This window comes from Pan paniscus, chromosome 18, assembly GCF_029289425.2.
Source record: "Pan paniscus chromosome 18, NHGRI_mPanPan1-v2.0_pri, whole genome shotgun sequence".
NCBI lineage: Eukaryota > Metazoa > Chordata > Mammalia > Primates > Hominidae > Pan > Pan paniscus.
Genome location: NC_073267.2, coordinates 12,577,771 through 12,591,829, shown reverse-complemented (window position 1 = coordinate 12,591,829; position 14,059 = coordinate 12,577,771). Strand labels below are relative to the sequence as shown.

The following is a 14,059-nucleotide window of genomic DNA, read 5'->3' as shown; positions in this document are numbered from 1 at the left end:
AATGGCAACCAAAAATCCCCAATGCCATAACTTTCCCGCCAGGTCATTGAATTCTAAATTAATCAAGGAAAAAGTCAATTTCGCTAAAGCAAAGTCAGGGATACATGACCTGTAGTTGAGTGAGAGACTGGAAAAATTAGCCACTGAAGTGACTGAATACAACTAACAGAAAGAAAGAAGAGGCGCATTTCCAATATACTTCCCCAGAAAATGTTAGCAGACGTACAAACCACATGCTCAAGCTGACATTCTGACTGCAGCTGATTCCTAAAATCATAATCCTTTAAAAATCTGAGCCTGTTTTCGTGCATCTAAATGAATGTGTTTTCCCAACATCCAGCTGGGGAAGTGGCTGGTGATCCAGGTAAGGTCAACTGTGATTCTTACCCGCTGGACTCACTTCTTCTTGTTGGTCACTTCAACTTTGAGACTGAGTATGTAACTCTGAACTACCCGTAAATGATATGCTAGAAGGAGCTTCACAGAAATTCACTTTGAAAAAAAGGAGTAGGCCAGACACAGTAACTCACTCCTATAATCCCAGCACGTCGGGAGGCCGAGGCGGGAGGATCACGAGGTCAGGAGATCAAGACCACCCTGGCTAACACGGTGAAACCCCATCTCTACTAAAAATACAAAAAATTAACCAGGCATGGTGGCAGGTGCTGGCAGACCCAGCTACTCGGGAGGCTGAGGCAGGAGAATCGCTTGAAGCCGGGAGGCAGAGGTTACAGTGAGCCAAGGTCGCGCCACTACACTCCAGCCTAGGCAAAAAAGCGAGACTTCTTCTCAAAAAAAAGGAAAGAAAGAAACAGGAGTGTGTTTTCCTTAACTAAAGCTGGTTAATGCCCTAGAGATCCAGACATTCTCAGCCTCCGAACTCTGACCGTGAGCAGTACACAGGTGTCATCAGTGTCAGTCCTCCTGGTTCCCAAGCACTCCCATTTTGGACCCATAGAGTCTTGCCATACAATTGAGCAAGGAGCCACAGGCAACAGAGAACTTTAAGAGTATTTTTAAGAGCCCCAGTGCACAATCCCAGAAGATCTGAGACATTACCAGTAGAGAGGTGACCACAGCAGTAGATAAAGCAGAAGAGGAGACCTGAACTAGGGAACACAGGGCAAGATATAAAATCAAGGGAACACGCCACACTACTCACAAACTGCCCACTTACGGAATTCAGTGAAATTTCACTGTTGACGATCTGGGCGTTGCTGATGGGGAAGTTACTTAAGGAACCAGAACATGATTCGTCAGTGTCGCTCCTTATCACTCAAGGACACAAAACAACATGTCTAGTCCACCATTCTCAGAGCAAAACTAATGGCCACGGCCAGCCACAGTGGCTCACGCCTGTAACCCCAGGACTTTGGGAGGCCTAGGCGGGCAGATCACCTGAGGTCTGGAGTTCGAGACCAGCCTGGCCAACATGATTAAACCCCGTACCCACTAAAAATACAAAAAATTAGCTGGGTATGGTGGCACACGCCTGTAATCCCAGCTACTCAGGAGGCTGAGGCAGGAGAATCGCTCGAACTAGGAGACGGAGGTTGCAGTGAGCCCAGATAGCATCAGTGCACTCCAGCCTGGGCAAAAGGTGAGGCTCCGTCTCAAAAACAAACAAACAAACAAACAAACAAAATGACTTCCTTCCCCAATGTAAAATTTCCATGTTTTTTTCAGTTTGGGATTGAATGAATGCAAGAATCCCAAATTAAAATTCTGCACCTGGCATGGTAGCTCATACCTGTAATCCCAGCACTTTGGAAGGCTGAGGCGGGAAGATTACTTGAACCCAGGAGTTCGAGACCAGCCTGGGCAACACACTGAGACCCCATCGCTACAAAAAAATTTTTTTAATTAGCCAGGCATGGTGGCGTACACTTAGGGTCCTAGCTGCTCAGGAGGCTAAGGTGGGAGGATTGCTTGAGCCAGGGAGGTCCAGGCTGCAAAGACCCATGTTCATGCCACTGCACTCCAACTTGGGCAACAAAGCAAGATCCTGTCTTTAAAAAAAAAAAAAAAAAATCCAGAAAGTGAAGAGGAAGCTATGTCCTAAGACAACAGCTCTCTCCACATCCAAGCTGGCTGTATGCAAGTGCCATGCCGAGCCCTTTACAGGCAGTCTCTCAATGATTCTCCCCCAAGTTTCTCCACAGCTCAGCAGAACACTCCGGAGCTGTCAGAGGGAGGCCCACTTCCCCCAGATCGGGGAACTAGGATGAAAATCCAGGTGGTCTGATTCCAGACTCCAAGATCTTCACCTCTTGCTCCATCCCATCCCAGGTCACATCCCGGCCACGTACCTCAGCCTGCAGCGGTCGGCCAGGAGCATGTGCAGGTAGCGCTCCAGGGAGTGTTCGTTGAGGGCACAGCGCAGCCAGGCGCGGCCCCGGCCCACGTCTGAGGCGATGTGGCGCAGGGAGTAGAAGCGCTGCAGCTCGTGCTTGTTGAGGACCTCCTTCACATAGTACCAGAACACGGGCTCTACGGAGAGAGGGCACAGGCGCCTGGCACTCGGCCTGGGGCACGCAGCACTGGGAGAGGAACACACAAAGCCTCTAGGCGAAGTTGGAGATTCTAACAGAGTATCCCCTTAGCATGGAAAAGGTAGGAGATAACACCAAAGACATGGAATCAACCCAGATACCCATCAATAGTGGACTGGATAAACAAAATGTGGTACACTTACACAATGGAATACTATGCAGCCATGAAAAAGAACAAAATTGTGTCCTATGCAGCAACATGGATGACTGGAGGCCATTATCCTAAGCGAATTACACAGAAATAGAAAACGAAATATTGGATAGTCTCACTTACAAATGGAAGCTCAACCCTGGGTACACACAGACATAAAGATGGCAAACAACAGACACTGGGGACTGCTAGAGAGAGTAGAGAGGGAGGAGAGCACAGACGGGAAAAACTACCTACCAAGTACTATGTTCACTGCCTGGGAGATGGGTTCAATCGTGCCCTAAACCTCGGCATCACGCAATGTACCCAGGTAACAAACCTGCACATGTACCCGCTGAATCTAAAATAAAAATTGAGGCTGGGAACGGTGGCTCATGCCTGTAATCCCAGCACTTGGGAGGCTGATGTGGTGGATCACTTGAGGCTAGGAGTTCAAGACCAGCCTGGCCAACACAGTAAAACCCCATCTCTACTAAAAATGCAAAAATTAGCTGGGTATGGTGGCGCACACCTGTAATCTCACCTACCGGGCAGGCTGAGGCAGGAGAATCACTTAAACCCAGGAGGCGGAGGTTGCAGTGAGCTGAGATTGCACCACTGCACTCCGGCCTGGTGGCAGAACAAGACTCAGCCTCAAAAACAATAATGAAATAAGAAAAAAAGGTGGGAGATACAGAAGAGTATATCAAAAATAAAAATGACTCTAAAACCTCTCATCCAGAAAAGACCAATATTGACATTTTCAAGAGTTTTCAGTCTTTTTTACTGCACTTTTCTTTTTTATAATAAAATCAACATTTGCTGTAGGCTGAATTATAATCCTCAAAGATATCGACGTCCTAAGCTCCAGAATTCTCTGAATATTACCTTATATAGTAAAAGAGTCTATGCAACTGTGTTAGGATCTGGAAATTGGGAGGTTATCTTGCATAATCCCTGCGAGGCTGACGTAATCACAAGATCTTCATAAGAGGCAGGCAGAGAGAAACTTGACACAGAAGAGGAGGACATGATGTGGCCAGAGAAGCAAAGACTAGAATGGGGCAGCCATAGCCAAGGAAGGTGGGCAGCGAGCAGACTCTGGAAGGGCCAGAAACGGATTCGGCCCTGAAGCCTCTGGAAGGAAGCAGCCCTGCTGTCACCTTGACTTTAGCCCAGTGAAACTGATTGGTGACTTCTGACCTCCAGAACTGTGGGAGAATAAATTATAGGGTTTAAAAGCCACCAACTGTGTATTAATTTGTTACAGCAGCCAGAAGAAAAGAACACATCAGGCCAGGCACGGTGGCTCATATCTGTAATCTCAGCACTCCGGGAGGCCGATGCGAGCGGATCATCTGAGGTCAGGGGTTCGAGATCAGCCTGGCCAACATGCTGAAACCCCATCTCTACTAAAAATACAATAATGAGCCAGGCATGGTGGCAGGCGCCTGTAATCCCAGCTACACGGGAGGCTGAGGCAGGACAATCATTTGAACCCGGTAGGCAGAAGGTGCAATGAGCCAAGATCGCACCACTGTACTCCAGCCTGGGCGACAGAGCAAGACTCTATCTCAAAAAAAACAGGATGGCGCGGTAGCTCACCCCTGTAATCCCAGCACTTTGGGAGGCCAAGGCAGGCAGATCACGAGGTCAAGAGATGACCATCCTGGCCAAAATGGTAAAACCCTGTCTCTACTAAAAATACAAAAAAGCTGGGTGTGGTGGCGCACGCCTGTAGTCCCAGCTACTTGGGAGGCTGAGGGAGGAGAATCGCTTGAACCCAGGAGACGGAGGTTGCAGAGAGCCGAGATCACGCCACAACACTCCACTCTGTCTCAAAAAATAAATAAATAAAACCACATCATATTGTATGAGTGTATATGCATACATATTTATATGTGTAATTTTGTATCCTGATTCATTTATTTTCTTGTCTAGAGCATGAACATTTTCCTATTACAATTAAAAGTCTTTCAAAGATGATTTTTGATGGCTTTCCAGTAAAACATAACTATTTCCCTACTACTAAGGGCATGGCACATGGCCAACTTTCCCTCTGTACAGTAAAGAACACCCCTATACATAAATAATTGTCCTCATTCCTAGTTCCTTAGGAAAGATTTCCACATGTCGAATTACTCAGTCTGAGGATAGGAACAGATTTAAGGCGTTATGGGAAACCTAAGAAAGTTTGTTTTTATCCATAAAACAGTCATTCCTACAACTACTTGCATCTCCTCACATCCCACTACTTTTTATCCACATGTACACAGATTTTTAAAATTTGTTATATGCATTTTAAATTAATTATTATTTATTTATTTTTGAGACAGGGCCTCTCCCTCTGTCACCCAGGCTGGACAGCTCACTGCAGCCTCAACGTCCTGGGCTCAAGTGATCCTCCTGTCTCGGCCTCCCGAGTAGCTGAGACACAGGCACGCATCCCCATGCCCAGCTAATTTTTTAATTTTTATTTATTTGTAGAGATGAGGTTCTGCTATGTTGTGCAGGCTGGTACCAAACTCCTGGCTTCAAGCGATCCTCTTGCCTGAGATTCCCAAAATGCTAGGATTACAGTCGGGAGCCACCATGCCCAACCCCAGATATTTTCATAGTTGTAATGCTAGTGTATACATAATTTTGTGATCAATTTTCTTCACTTAACATTGGCTCTTTTAACATTTTTTCATGCTGGCAATAATAATAACAGCAGCAACAACAGCAACTACTATTTACTGAGCATTAACTATGCACCAGCTATTGCAGTAAACACTTTACATCTGACATCATCACAACCAAGGCCATCGCCATGTGAAAGACAAGGTCTGAAGCCAGGACAAGTGAAGCGACTCGCCCAGCAACACAGTTAGTAAACAGTATGGCAGAAAGAGACCCCAGAGTTCACTGCAAACCACTAAATCACACTGCCCTGCAAAATGAGGGGACTTGGCCTTCTTCAAAATGATCACGTTCACAACCGTTTAATATTCCAAGTAGGGGAAGCTGAGTCTTTGCAGTCAGACCTGGCTTCCAATCTAGGACCTAAACAGGCTCACAGTCCCCTCTGAAACGTGACAAAGGCTTTGAACCTGCCTTCCAGAAGGAGGCAAGTACACCCATCTCCAGAAACTGCATGGCAGGCTAGTTAAGTTCACTCTAATATTTCAGTTCAACTTCACTAGGATCCACTGCATTCTTCCTGGGAGCTGTGAACCGAGCTAGGCTATGTGTCACCAGCTAGAGACAACAAGAACTCGTCCCTAAGGGGCTTCCAGTCCAGCAGGCAGGACAACAGAGAAAAAGTCCATTCAACCAAATGACCTTGAGCAAGTCACTCAACCATGCTAAGCCTGAAAATCCTCTCCCATAAAATCAACACGAAAGTGCAGAATCGCCCAGGGTTACTGGGGTAACTAGAAAGGGAAGGAAAGCACCGAGCACAGTGCCCAGTCCATGATGACCAATCAGCATTTGCTTAATAATTAATTCCCTTCATAGCAGAGGGCATTCGCGTGGGTTCCTTTTTGTGCTAGCAGCATCTAAATGTATACATCTGTATGAGTGTGCATAAGTATTTGTGGATCAAGCCAATCACTGGGATCATTTAGAATAAACTTCCCAGGAATAACAAAAACCAGCAAGAGGGCAGGTCCCTCGAGACTATCTTGTGTCTCAATCCCTAAATGTCAAAGTAATCCACTTCCCAAGCTCATCCCATCAGTCTACTCCACACAACTGTACAAAACAGACTTCCTTCCATTCTCCGCCTCACTCAAGAAACCAGGACGGGGAATCTGGCGACAACAACGCCCTGGGCCAGCTGGCCAACAACGTATTTCGAAATACCCCAGACCAATGTCCGTACGTCCATCACATTTCCAGTCAAGTGACTCTCACCTGCAGCCTGTCTTGAAAAATGCAGTCACCTCCCTCCGACCTTGAATCTACATGAACGCTTTAAAGTGTGTTTTCACCTTTCAATTCTGCAAATTGCTTACTGCTACAGAATCCTTTTAAAGCTTGTCAGGGTGATGCTGATGATGATAAGAATTATCCCAGCAGGGTTCCGCTTCCACTGCCAGAATTAATGTGGTCTATTTAAAGTGCAGCTCACCTGCCAATTAGCGCCTGCGGTGTCCGTAATTTAATTTAGGGATATACACTGATCTGCTTTGAAACATGGGGTTAAGTCAAAAAGCGGGCAAGGGCTTCTGGTTCTCCAAACACCTGAAAGCCGAATGCCAACAAGAACAAGTGCCAGGAAGGGGTGTTGAGAAGAGCTGCCCCGGGACACCTGTTAACAGAGGATGACTAACAGCACCAGGCTTTTGGGAAAGTTTCTATCAAGCCTTAACTATCACCGATGCCCAAGAATTCATTCCTTGGGGACCACAAGGAAGACAAAAACCTTGTCCCAAATTCTAGTTCAGGCACTGTGTGACCTTGGGAAACTTATTTTGTCCTCTACTTTCTTCACCTGTACAGTGGGGAGAACAGTACCTACGTGTATGGATTGCTATGAGGGAAAAATGAGAAATAGGAATACATGTAAAGTGTATCCAATAAATGCAGTGAATAAATGTTAGCCATAGTTATTAACATACCTGGCATATAATTGGTGCTCAATGAAAACCAGCTATTAATATCACTACTACACGTGCACCAAACAGCATTCCTTTTCCTTGTTTGGGGTTTTTGTTTTGTTTTGTTTTGTTTTGTTTTTGAGGGGCGGGGTGGGGACAAGGTCTCACTCTGTCGCCCAGGCTAGAGCACAGTGGCACAATCATAGTTCACTGCAGTCTTGAACTCCTGGGCTCAAGCGATCTTCCCATCTCAGGCTCATGAGTAGCTGGGACTACAGGTGTACACCACCATACACGGCTAATTTTTTTTTTTTTTTTTTCTGTAGAGACGAGGGTCTTACTATGTTACTCAAGCTGGTCTTGAACTCCTAGAATCAAATGATCATCCAGCATCGGCCTCCCAAAGCACTGGGATTACAGGCGTAAACCACTGAGCCTGGTCCCTTTCCCTTTCTTCTAGTAAGAGCACCCCTCTTTCCTCTGGGAAACACATTCCACTGCGATCCTTCAGCACTATCCTAACCTCCCCCTACTGCAGGGGTGGACAGCTAACCCAGGGCAGGCAATTAACTGGCCGGAACCATGGCATATGCAACTTTCGTTTTTTTTAATATTACATAAAAATAGTATTTATCTTGATTGATAAGTTTTTTGGTACCGCCTTCGATTTTGTGGCCAAAGTGAGTGTCTCACTAACCTCACCCCAGTCTCAGCCCTGGACCACAGGGTCCCTTCGCACAAGTTCTACCAGAGCCACCAGAAAAGAGGCCTTGTCTCCTCCAGGAGCTGAGGTCAGCAAACAATGGCCTGGGAGTCAAATTTGGCCTCCAAACTGTTTTTATAAGCACAGTGTTCCTGGAACGCAGCCACACCCATTTGCTCCCATATGGTCTGTGGCTGAGTTTCTGCTCCAGTGGCAGAGCTGAGTCACTGCGATAGAGATCGCATGGCTCACAAACCCTATAATATGACCCGTAAGGAGGGAGTGTGCCGACCCCGTTCTAGAAGTAGGATCTCTCATCATCCTGGAAACCTGGAGCTACTTGGGGCCATTTTCCACCCCATCATGTAGAGAGACCCCACCTGGAAAGACACCCAACCACAGAGAAGCGGTGCTGAGGGACGACAGATGGAGACAGATCTGGGAAAAGGCAGGCCCCCTGAATCCAGCTCAACTCCAAGATGATTCTTAATTACTTGAGTCAATAAATAAATGTCCTTCATCTTTTTTTTCTTAAATCAATCTAAAGAATTTTCTATCATTTGCAACCACAGGAAATAACGCAGTGAGACAGGGCATGTTCTTCAGTCATCTGACAATCATCTATAGAAGACCAAGAACACACCAGGTGCTGAGCAACACCTGTGCTCCACAGCCATGCGGGGTGAGGGGTGTCTCATCAATGTGACAACACTGCCCCAAAACAAACAAAGCATTGCTCAACAACAACAACAACAACAACAAAAAACAGAAAACCCGCTGGGCGCGGTGGCTCACGCCTGTAATCCCAGCACTTTGGGAGGCCGAGGCAGGTGGATCACGAGGTCAGGAGATCGAGACCATCCTGGCTAACACGGTGAAACCCCATCTCTACTAAAAATACAAAAAATTAGCTGGGCGTGGTGGCGGGCACCTGTAGTCCCAGCTACTTGGGAGGCAGAGGCAGGAGAATGGCGTGAATCCGGGAGGCGGAGCTGGCAGTGAGCCGAGATGGTGCCACTGCACTCCAGCCTGGGCAACAGAGCAAGACTCCGTCTCAAAAAAAAAAAAAAAAAGAAAGAAAGAAAAACACAGAAAACCCAAGACCAGCCTGGGCAACATAGTAAGAACCCATCTCTAAAAAAAGGAAACAGAAAACCCAACTACAAGGAGCCGAGTGTGGCGGCACACACCTGTCGTCCCAGCTACTTGGGAGGCAGAGGCAGGAAGATGGCTGGACCCCAGGAGTTTGAGGCTGTAGTGAGCTATGATTGCACCACTGCACTCCAGCCTAGTTAACAGAGCAAGGCCCTGTCTCTAAAAACAAAACAAAACGAAAAATCTCACACACAAAGAAAATCCAACCCCACGGAGCTGGGCTAGTCTGGAAATAGGCCAGTGATAGATACAAAGGCTATGTCAGTCCAAAATCTCCAACCTTTTGACCTCGCTGTCCCAGAGGACTGTCCTAACTCTGGGCATCTCATTTACAATTGAGCAGGAAGAAAGGGAACGGGATGAAGCCAGCTTTATCACCCCTTTTATCAGGAAAGAACAAGTAATCCCAGAAAATCACAAGGGAGCAGAGAAAGCAAAGAACAAAACTCAAAACTGGCTTAATCCCTCACCGAGATAAAGGAGTACATACCATAGCCTCAAGCAAAATCTGGGTTCTATCAAAGCCAAAGAAGACAGAGGGATGAATGTGAGGGCACACTCTAACAGAATCAGCCACACATGGTATCAGCCATGCCAGGAACAAAGGTAAACCAAGTTCACTCATGTGCCAGCCTGAGAAATCAGTGAATACAAGTGCTCCCAAATCTGTCACATCCCAAACTGAACCAGCCTGACCACAAGGCACAAATGGATTGGCAGAGCAGAGTGCCAACAAGGGGCTGAGCTCTGTCACTCTACTAACTTCCATCTAGCCGCAAGAGTGCCTTCCAGAACCAGGGCTCAGCATAATACACCCACATCCTACAAGAGTTTACAGCATACCACCTCCTTTATTAAAGAGTAGGAAATAAATTAACCAGGCATGGTGGCGTGCATGTGCAGTCCCAGCTACTTGAGAGGCCGAAGTGGGAGGATCGCTTGAGCCAGGAAGTTCAAGGCTGCAGAGAGCCATGATTGCACCACTGCACTCTAGCCTGGCAACAGAGCAAGACCCTGTCTTTTAAAAAAAAAAAAAAAAAAAAAAAAAAGGGAAATTTCTAAGACGGACTTCTAAAACTTGTATCTCACTTCCTTTTAGGGGCATACCCCATCATGAGCTGAAGAGTCATTTACATTCTGAAAGGAGCAAAGCAAAGGACCCACGGAACTCAGGCTGGATAACTGTGATCTAAAAACTGACAACTCAGAGGCCAAACTGAGTCTTTTTTACCTTTTTTTTTTTGAGGTGGAGTCTTGCTCTGTCGCCCAGGCTGGAGTGCCAGGGCACAGTCTCGGCTCACTGCATCCTCCGCCTCCTGGATTCAAGCAATTCTTCTGCCTCAGCCTCCCAAGTAGCTGGAATTACAGGTGCCTACCACCATGCCCAGCTAATTTTTGTATTTTTAATGGAGACAGGGTTTCACCATGTTGGCCAGGCTGGTCTCGAACTCCAGACCTCAAGTGATCCACCCATCTCGGCCTCCCAAAGTGCTGGGATTACAAGCCTGAGTCTTAATTTATGAGACATCAGGATTAAACACCTTTGAAACAGGCAGAGGTCACATTCGGCCAATAGGTATCAGTCCAGCTCCACTAGATCTTAACATGCTGGGACACATTCATACCCCTTAGTAAATAGCCACTGGCCCAGGTCCATGCCACCCTGGGTGTCAAGAACCCACCCCTGAGGGACTCTGTGGACATCCCCATGATCCAGTGACCCAGGATAACACACAGCCCAACGGGTACAGCACCCTGGCTTCTGACTTCCTCCCTAAGGCCAGCTTCTTTCTGCCAGTTGTCAACCACTTTTTTCACCTTGAATGGAGCTCTGCATTTTCTCTGCACCTTTAGCAGACATCCTTCCAAGGCTTCCCTTACCAAAAGCAGCTGATTGGCACGTGCATGAATACAAAAGAAAATCACCAACAGGGAACCGAAAGCAGGGATGGGCGAGTGAGGAACTGGACTTCCCCTCACCATAAAAAGGATGGACCCAGGGCTCCCCTGGCACATGCAGCTTCCTCCAAAATTAATTTTCTACAGAAATGAAATTGTTGCCCAAGGTGATCCAATGAAGCAAAATACAAATTCTGCTTTGAGTGCAATCAACCATTTTCAAAAATCCCCACTGAAGATCAAGGAAGTCGGTCTCTCTCATTTTACAGTTGTGGGTAAATTACCACCGCTTCCCACTGACTGAAGATGCGTACAGACCACTGAGAGTAGGGGTTTGGCTTCCTGGGAAAATGAGCAGCATGTTCTGAAGTCAGGGTCTTCAAGTGGTTATTTTGAATGCAGTCCTTTGGTGGCCTCTACTGTGTAGGTGGCCAGGTACCTTGCAAGACACTAGAGCTACAAGGATGAGCCTGTAATCCTAACACTTTGGGAGGCCAAGGCAGGCGGATCACCTGAAGTCAGTAGTTCGAGACCAGCCTGCCCAATATGATGAAACCCCGTCTCTACTAAAAATATAAAACTTAGCCAGGCATGGTGATGTGCACCTGTAATCGCAGCTACTCAGGAGGCTGAAGCAGGAGAAACACTTGAACCCAGAAGGCATAGGCTGCAGTGGGCCAAGATTGCACCACTGCACTCCAGCATGGGCAACAGATCAGACTCCATCTCAAAAAAAAAAAAAAGAAAAAAGAAAACAGGTAGTTCCATACATAGGTTTGATGGAAGAAGAACTCAGGACTATAGGAGGGGCACAGTCCAGGTGAACCATGTAGGGAGCTCATGAATGGCTTTTTGAAAACAATTCTGAAACTTCAGAAGAGAAGAGAACAAAACCACATGAGACACCACTTCACACCCATTAGGATGGCAATTATGAAAACAGAAAAAAGGAGGCCAGGCACGGTGGCTCAGGCCTGTAATCCCAGCACTTTGGGAGGCCAAGGTGGGAGGATCACTTAGGGCAAGGAATTTGAGACCAGCCTGGGCAAGATAGTAAGATACTGTCCCTACAAAAAAATAATAAAATTACTCTACATATATATATATATATTTTATATATATATATATATATATATATGAAAAAAGGGGGTGGTAATCACTCTCTGGTTCTCCCCATGTATACAATTAAAGCTGTATACCTTTTCTCTAATTTAAAAAGCCAGCATTGGCTGGGCACAGTGGCTCGCACCTGTACTTCCAGCACTTTGGGAGGCCAAGGCAGGCAGATCACTTGAGGCCAGGAGCTCGAGACCAGCCTGGCCAACGTGGTGAAACCCTGCCTCTACTAAAAATGCAAAAATTAGCCAGGCATGGTGGCGCATGCCTGTAATCCCAGCTACTTGGGAAGCTGAGGCAGGAGAATCACTTGAACCTGGGGGGTGGAGGCTACAGTGAGCCAAGATCACACTCCAGCCTGGGTGACAAAGTGAGATTCTATCTTAAAAAATAAATAAAAACCCAGCACTGGCAAGGCTGTGGAGTTGGCAAGGACGTGGAAGGATGGTGGAGAAAATGAATCTCGTGTGCATTGCTAGTGGGAATGCAACAGGGTATAGCCTCTATGGAAAACCCTCTGATGGTTTCTAAAAAATAATTAAACATAGAATTATCATATGATCCAGCATTGTCCTTCTGGGTGTATGCCCCAAAAGAACTAAAAGTGGAAAAAACAAGTATTTGTATCTTCATATTCACAGCAGTACCATTCACAATAGCCCATAAGTGGAAGACACCCAACTGTCATGGGAATAAACAAAATATGGGCTCTACATACCCTCAAAAATATTGTTCAGCCTTTAAAAAGAAGAAAATTCTGGGCCAGGCGCGGTTGCTCATGCCTGTAATCACAGCACTTTGGGAGGCCGAGGTGGGTGGATCACAAGGTCAGGGGTTCGAGACCAGCCTGGCCAACATAGTGAAACCACGTCTCTACTAAAAATACAAAAATTAGCCGGGCACGGTGGCGTGTGTCTATAATCTCAGCTACTTGGGAGGCTGAGGCAGGAGAATCGCTTGAACTCAGGAGGCGGAGGTTGTGGTGAGCTGAGATAGCGCTACTTACTGTACTCCAGCAAACTGGGCAACAGAGCAAGGCTCCATCAAAAAAAAAAAAGAAGAAGAAGAAGGAAATTCTGACACATACTACAACACGGACGATCCTTGAAGATGTTATGCTAAATAAAGCCAGACAAAAAAGAACAAATATTGCATGATTCCATTGGTACAAGGAACCTAAAGTAGTAGAATGCACTGAGGCAGAAAGTAGAATGCTGGCTGCCAGGGACAGGGGTGTGGAGGGAGTGAGTGTTAGTGTTTAACAAGTACACAGTTTTGGTTTGTAAAAATGGAAAGGTTCTGAGATGAATGGTGGTAATGATTACTGTATGACATGTGAATGTACATTAAGTACACTGACACTGAATTGTACACTTCAAATGGCTGAAATGGTAAATTTCATTATGTATATTTTACCAATTTTTATTTTGTTCGTTTTGCTTTGTTTTGTTTTGAGATGGAGTCTCACTCTGTTGCCCAGGCTGGAGTGCAGTGGCGCGATCTCGGCTCACTGCAAGCTCCGCCTCCCGGGTTCACACCATTCTCCTGCCTCAGCCTCCCAAGTAGCTGGGACTATAGGCACCCGCCACCACGCCTGGCTAATTTTTTGTATTTTTAGTAGAAATGGGTTTCACCGTGTTAGCTAGGATGGTCTCGATTTCCTGACCTCATGATCCGCCCGCCTCAGCCTCCCAAAGTGCTGGGATTACAGGCATGAGCCACCACGCCCGGCCATATTTTTTTTTTTTAAGAGAGAATAGAAGTTCGCCAGTAGGAGCTTGGGTGAGAGCTGGGGAAGGAAGGAAGGTAGCAGAAGGGAAAGAACTGCCAGACTTGAAGAGTTTCAAGACAATAGAAACTAGGAGAGCTGTTCAAAATACAGGATTGGGCCAGGAACAGTGGCTAACGCCTGTAATCC

General features: G+C 46.5%; 1 protein-coding gene across 5 annotated transcripts in view; it reads right to left on the bottom strand.

Annotated features, from left to right (window-relative positions):
• The window catches only part of SNX29 (sorting nexin 29), a 593,890-nt gene that overhangs the window by 524,923 nt on the left and 54,908 nt on the right, over nt 1-14,059 (bottom strand). For all 5 annotated transcript variants that reach the window (XR_010110475.1, XM_034939805.3, XM_034939806.3 and 2 more), the window contains one exon: nt 2,310-2,490. Coding sequence is in view for 4 of the 5 variants with exons in the window: in XM_034939805.3 (XP_034795696.1) it covers nt 2,310-2,490 (181 nt within the window). In the remaining variant the exon portion in view is untranslated. The remainder of the gene's footprint in view (nt 1-2,309; nt 2,491-14,059) is intronic.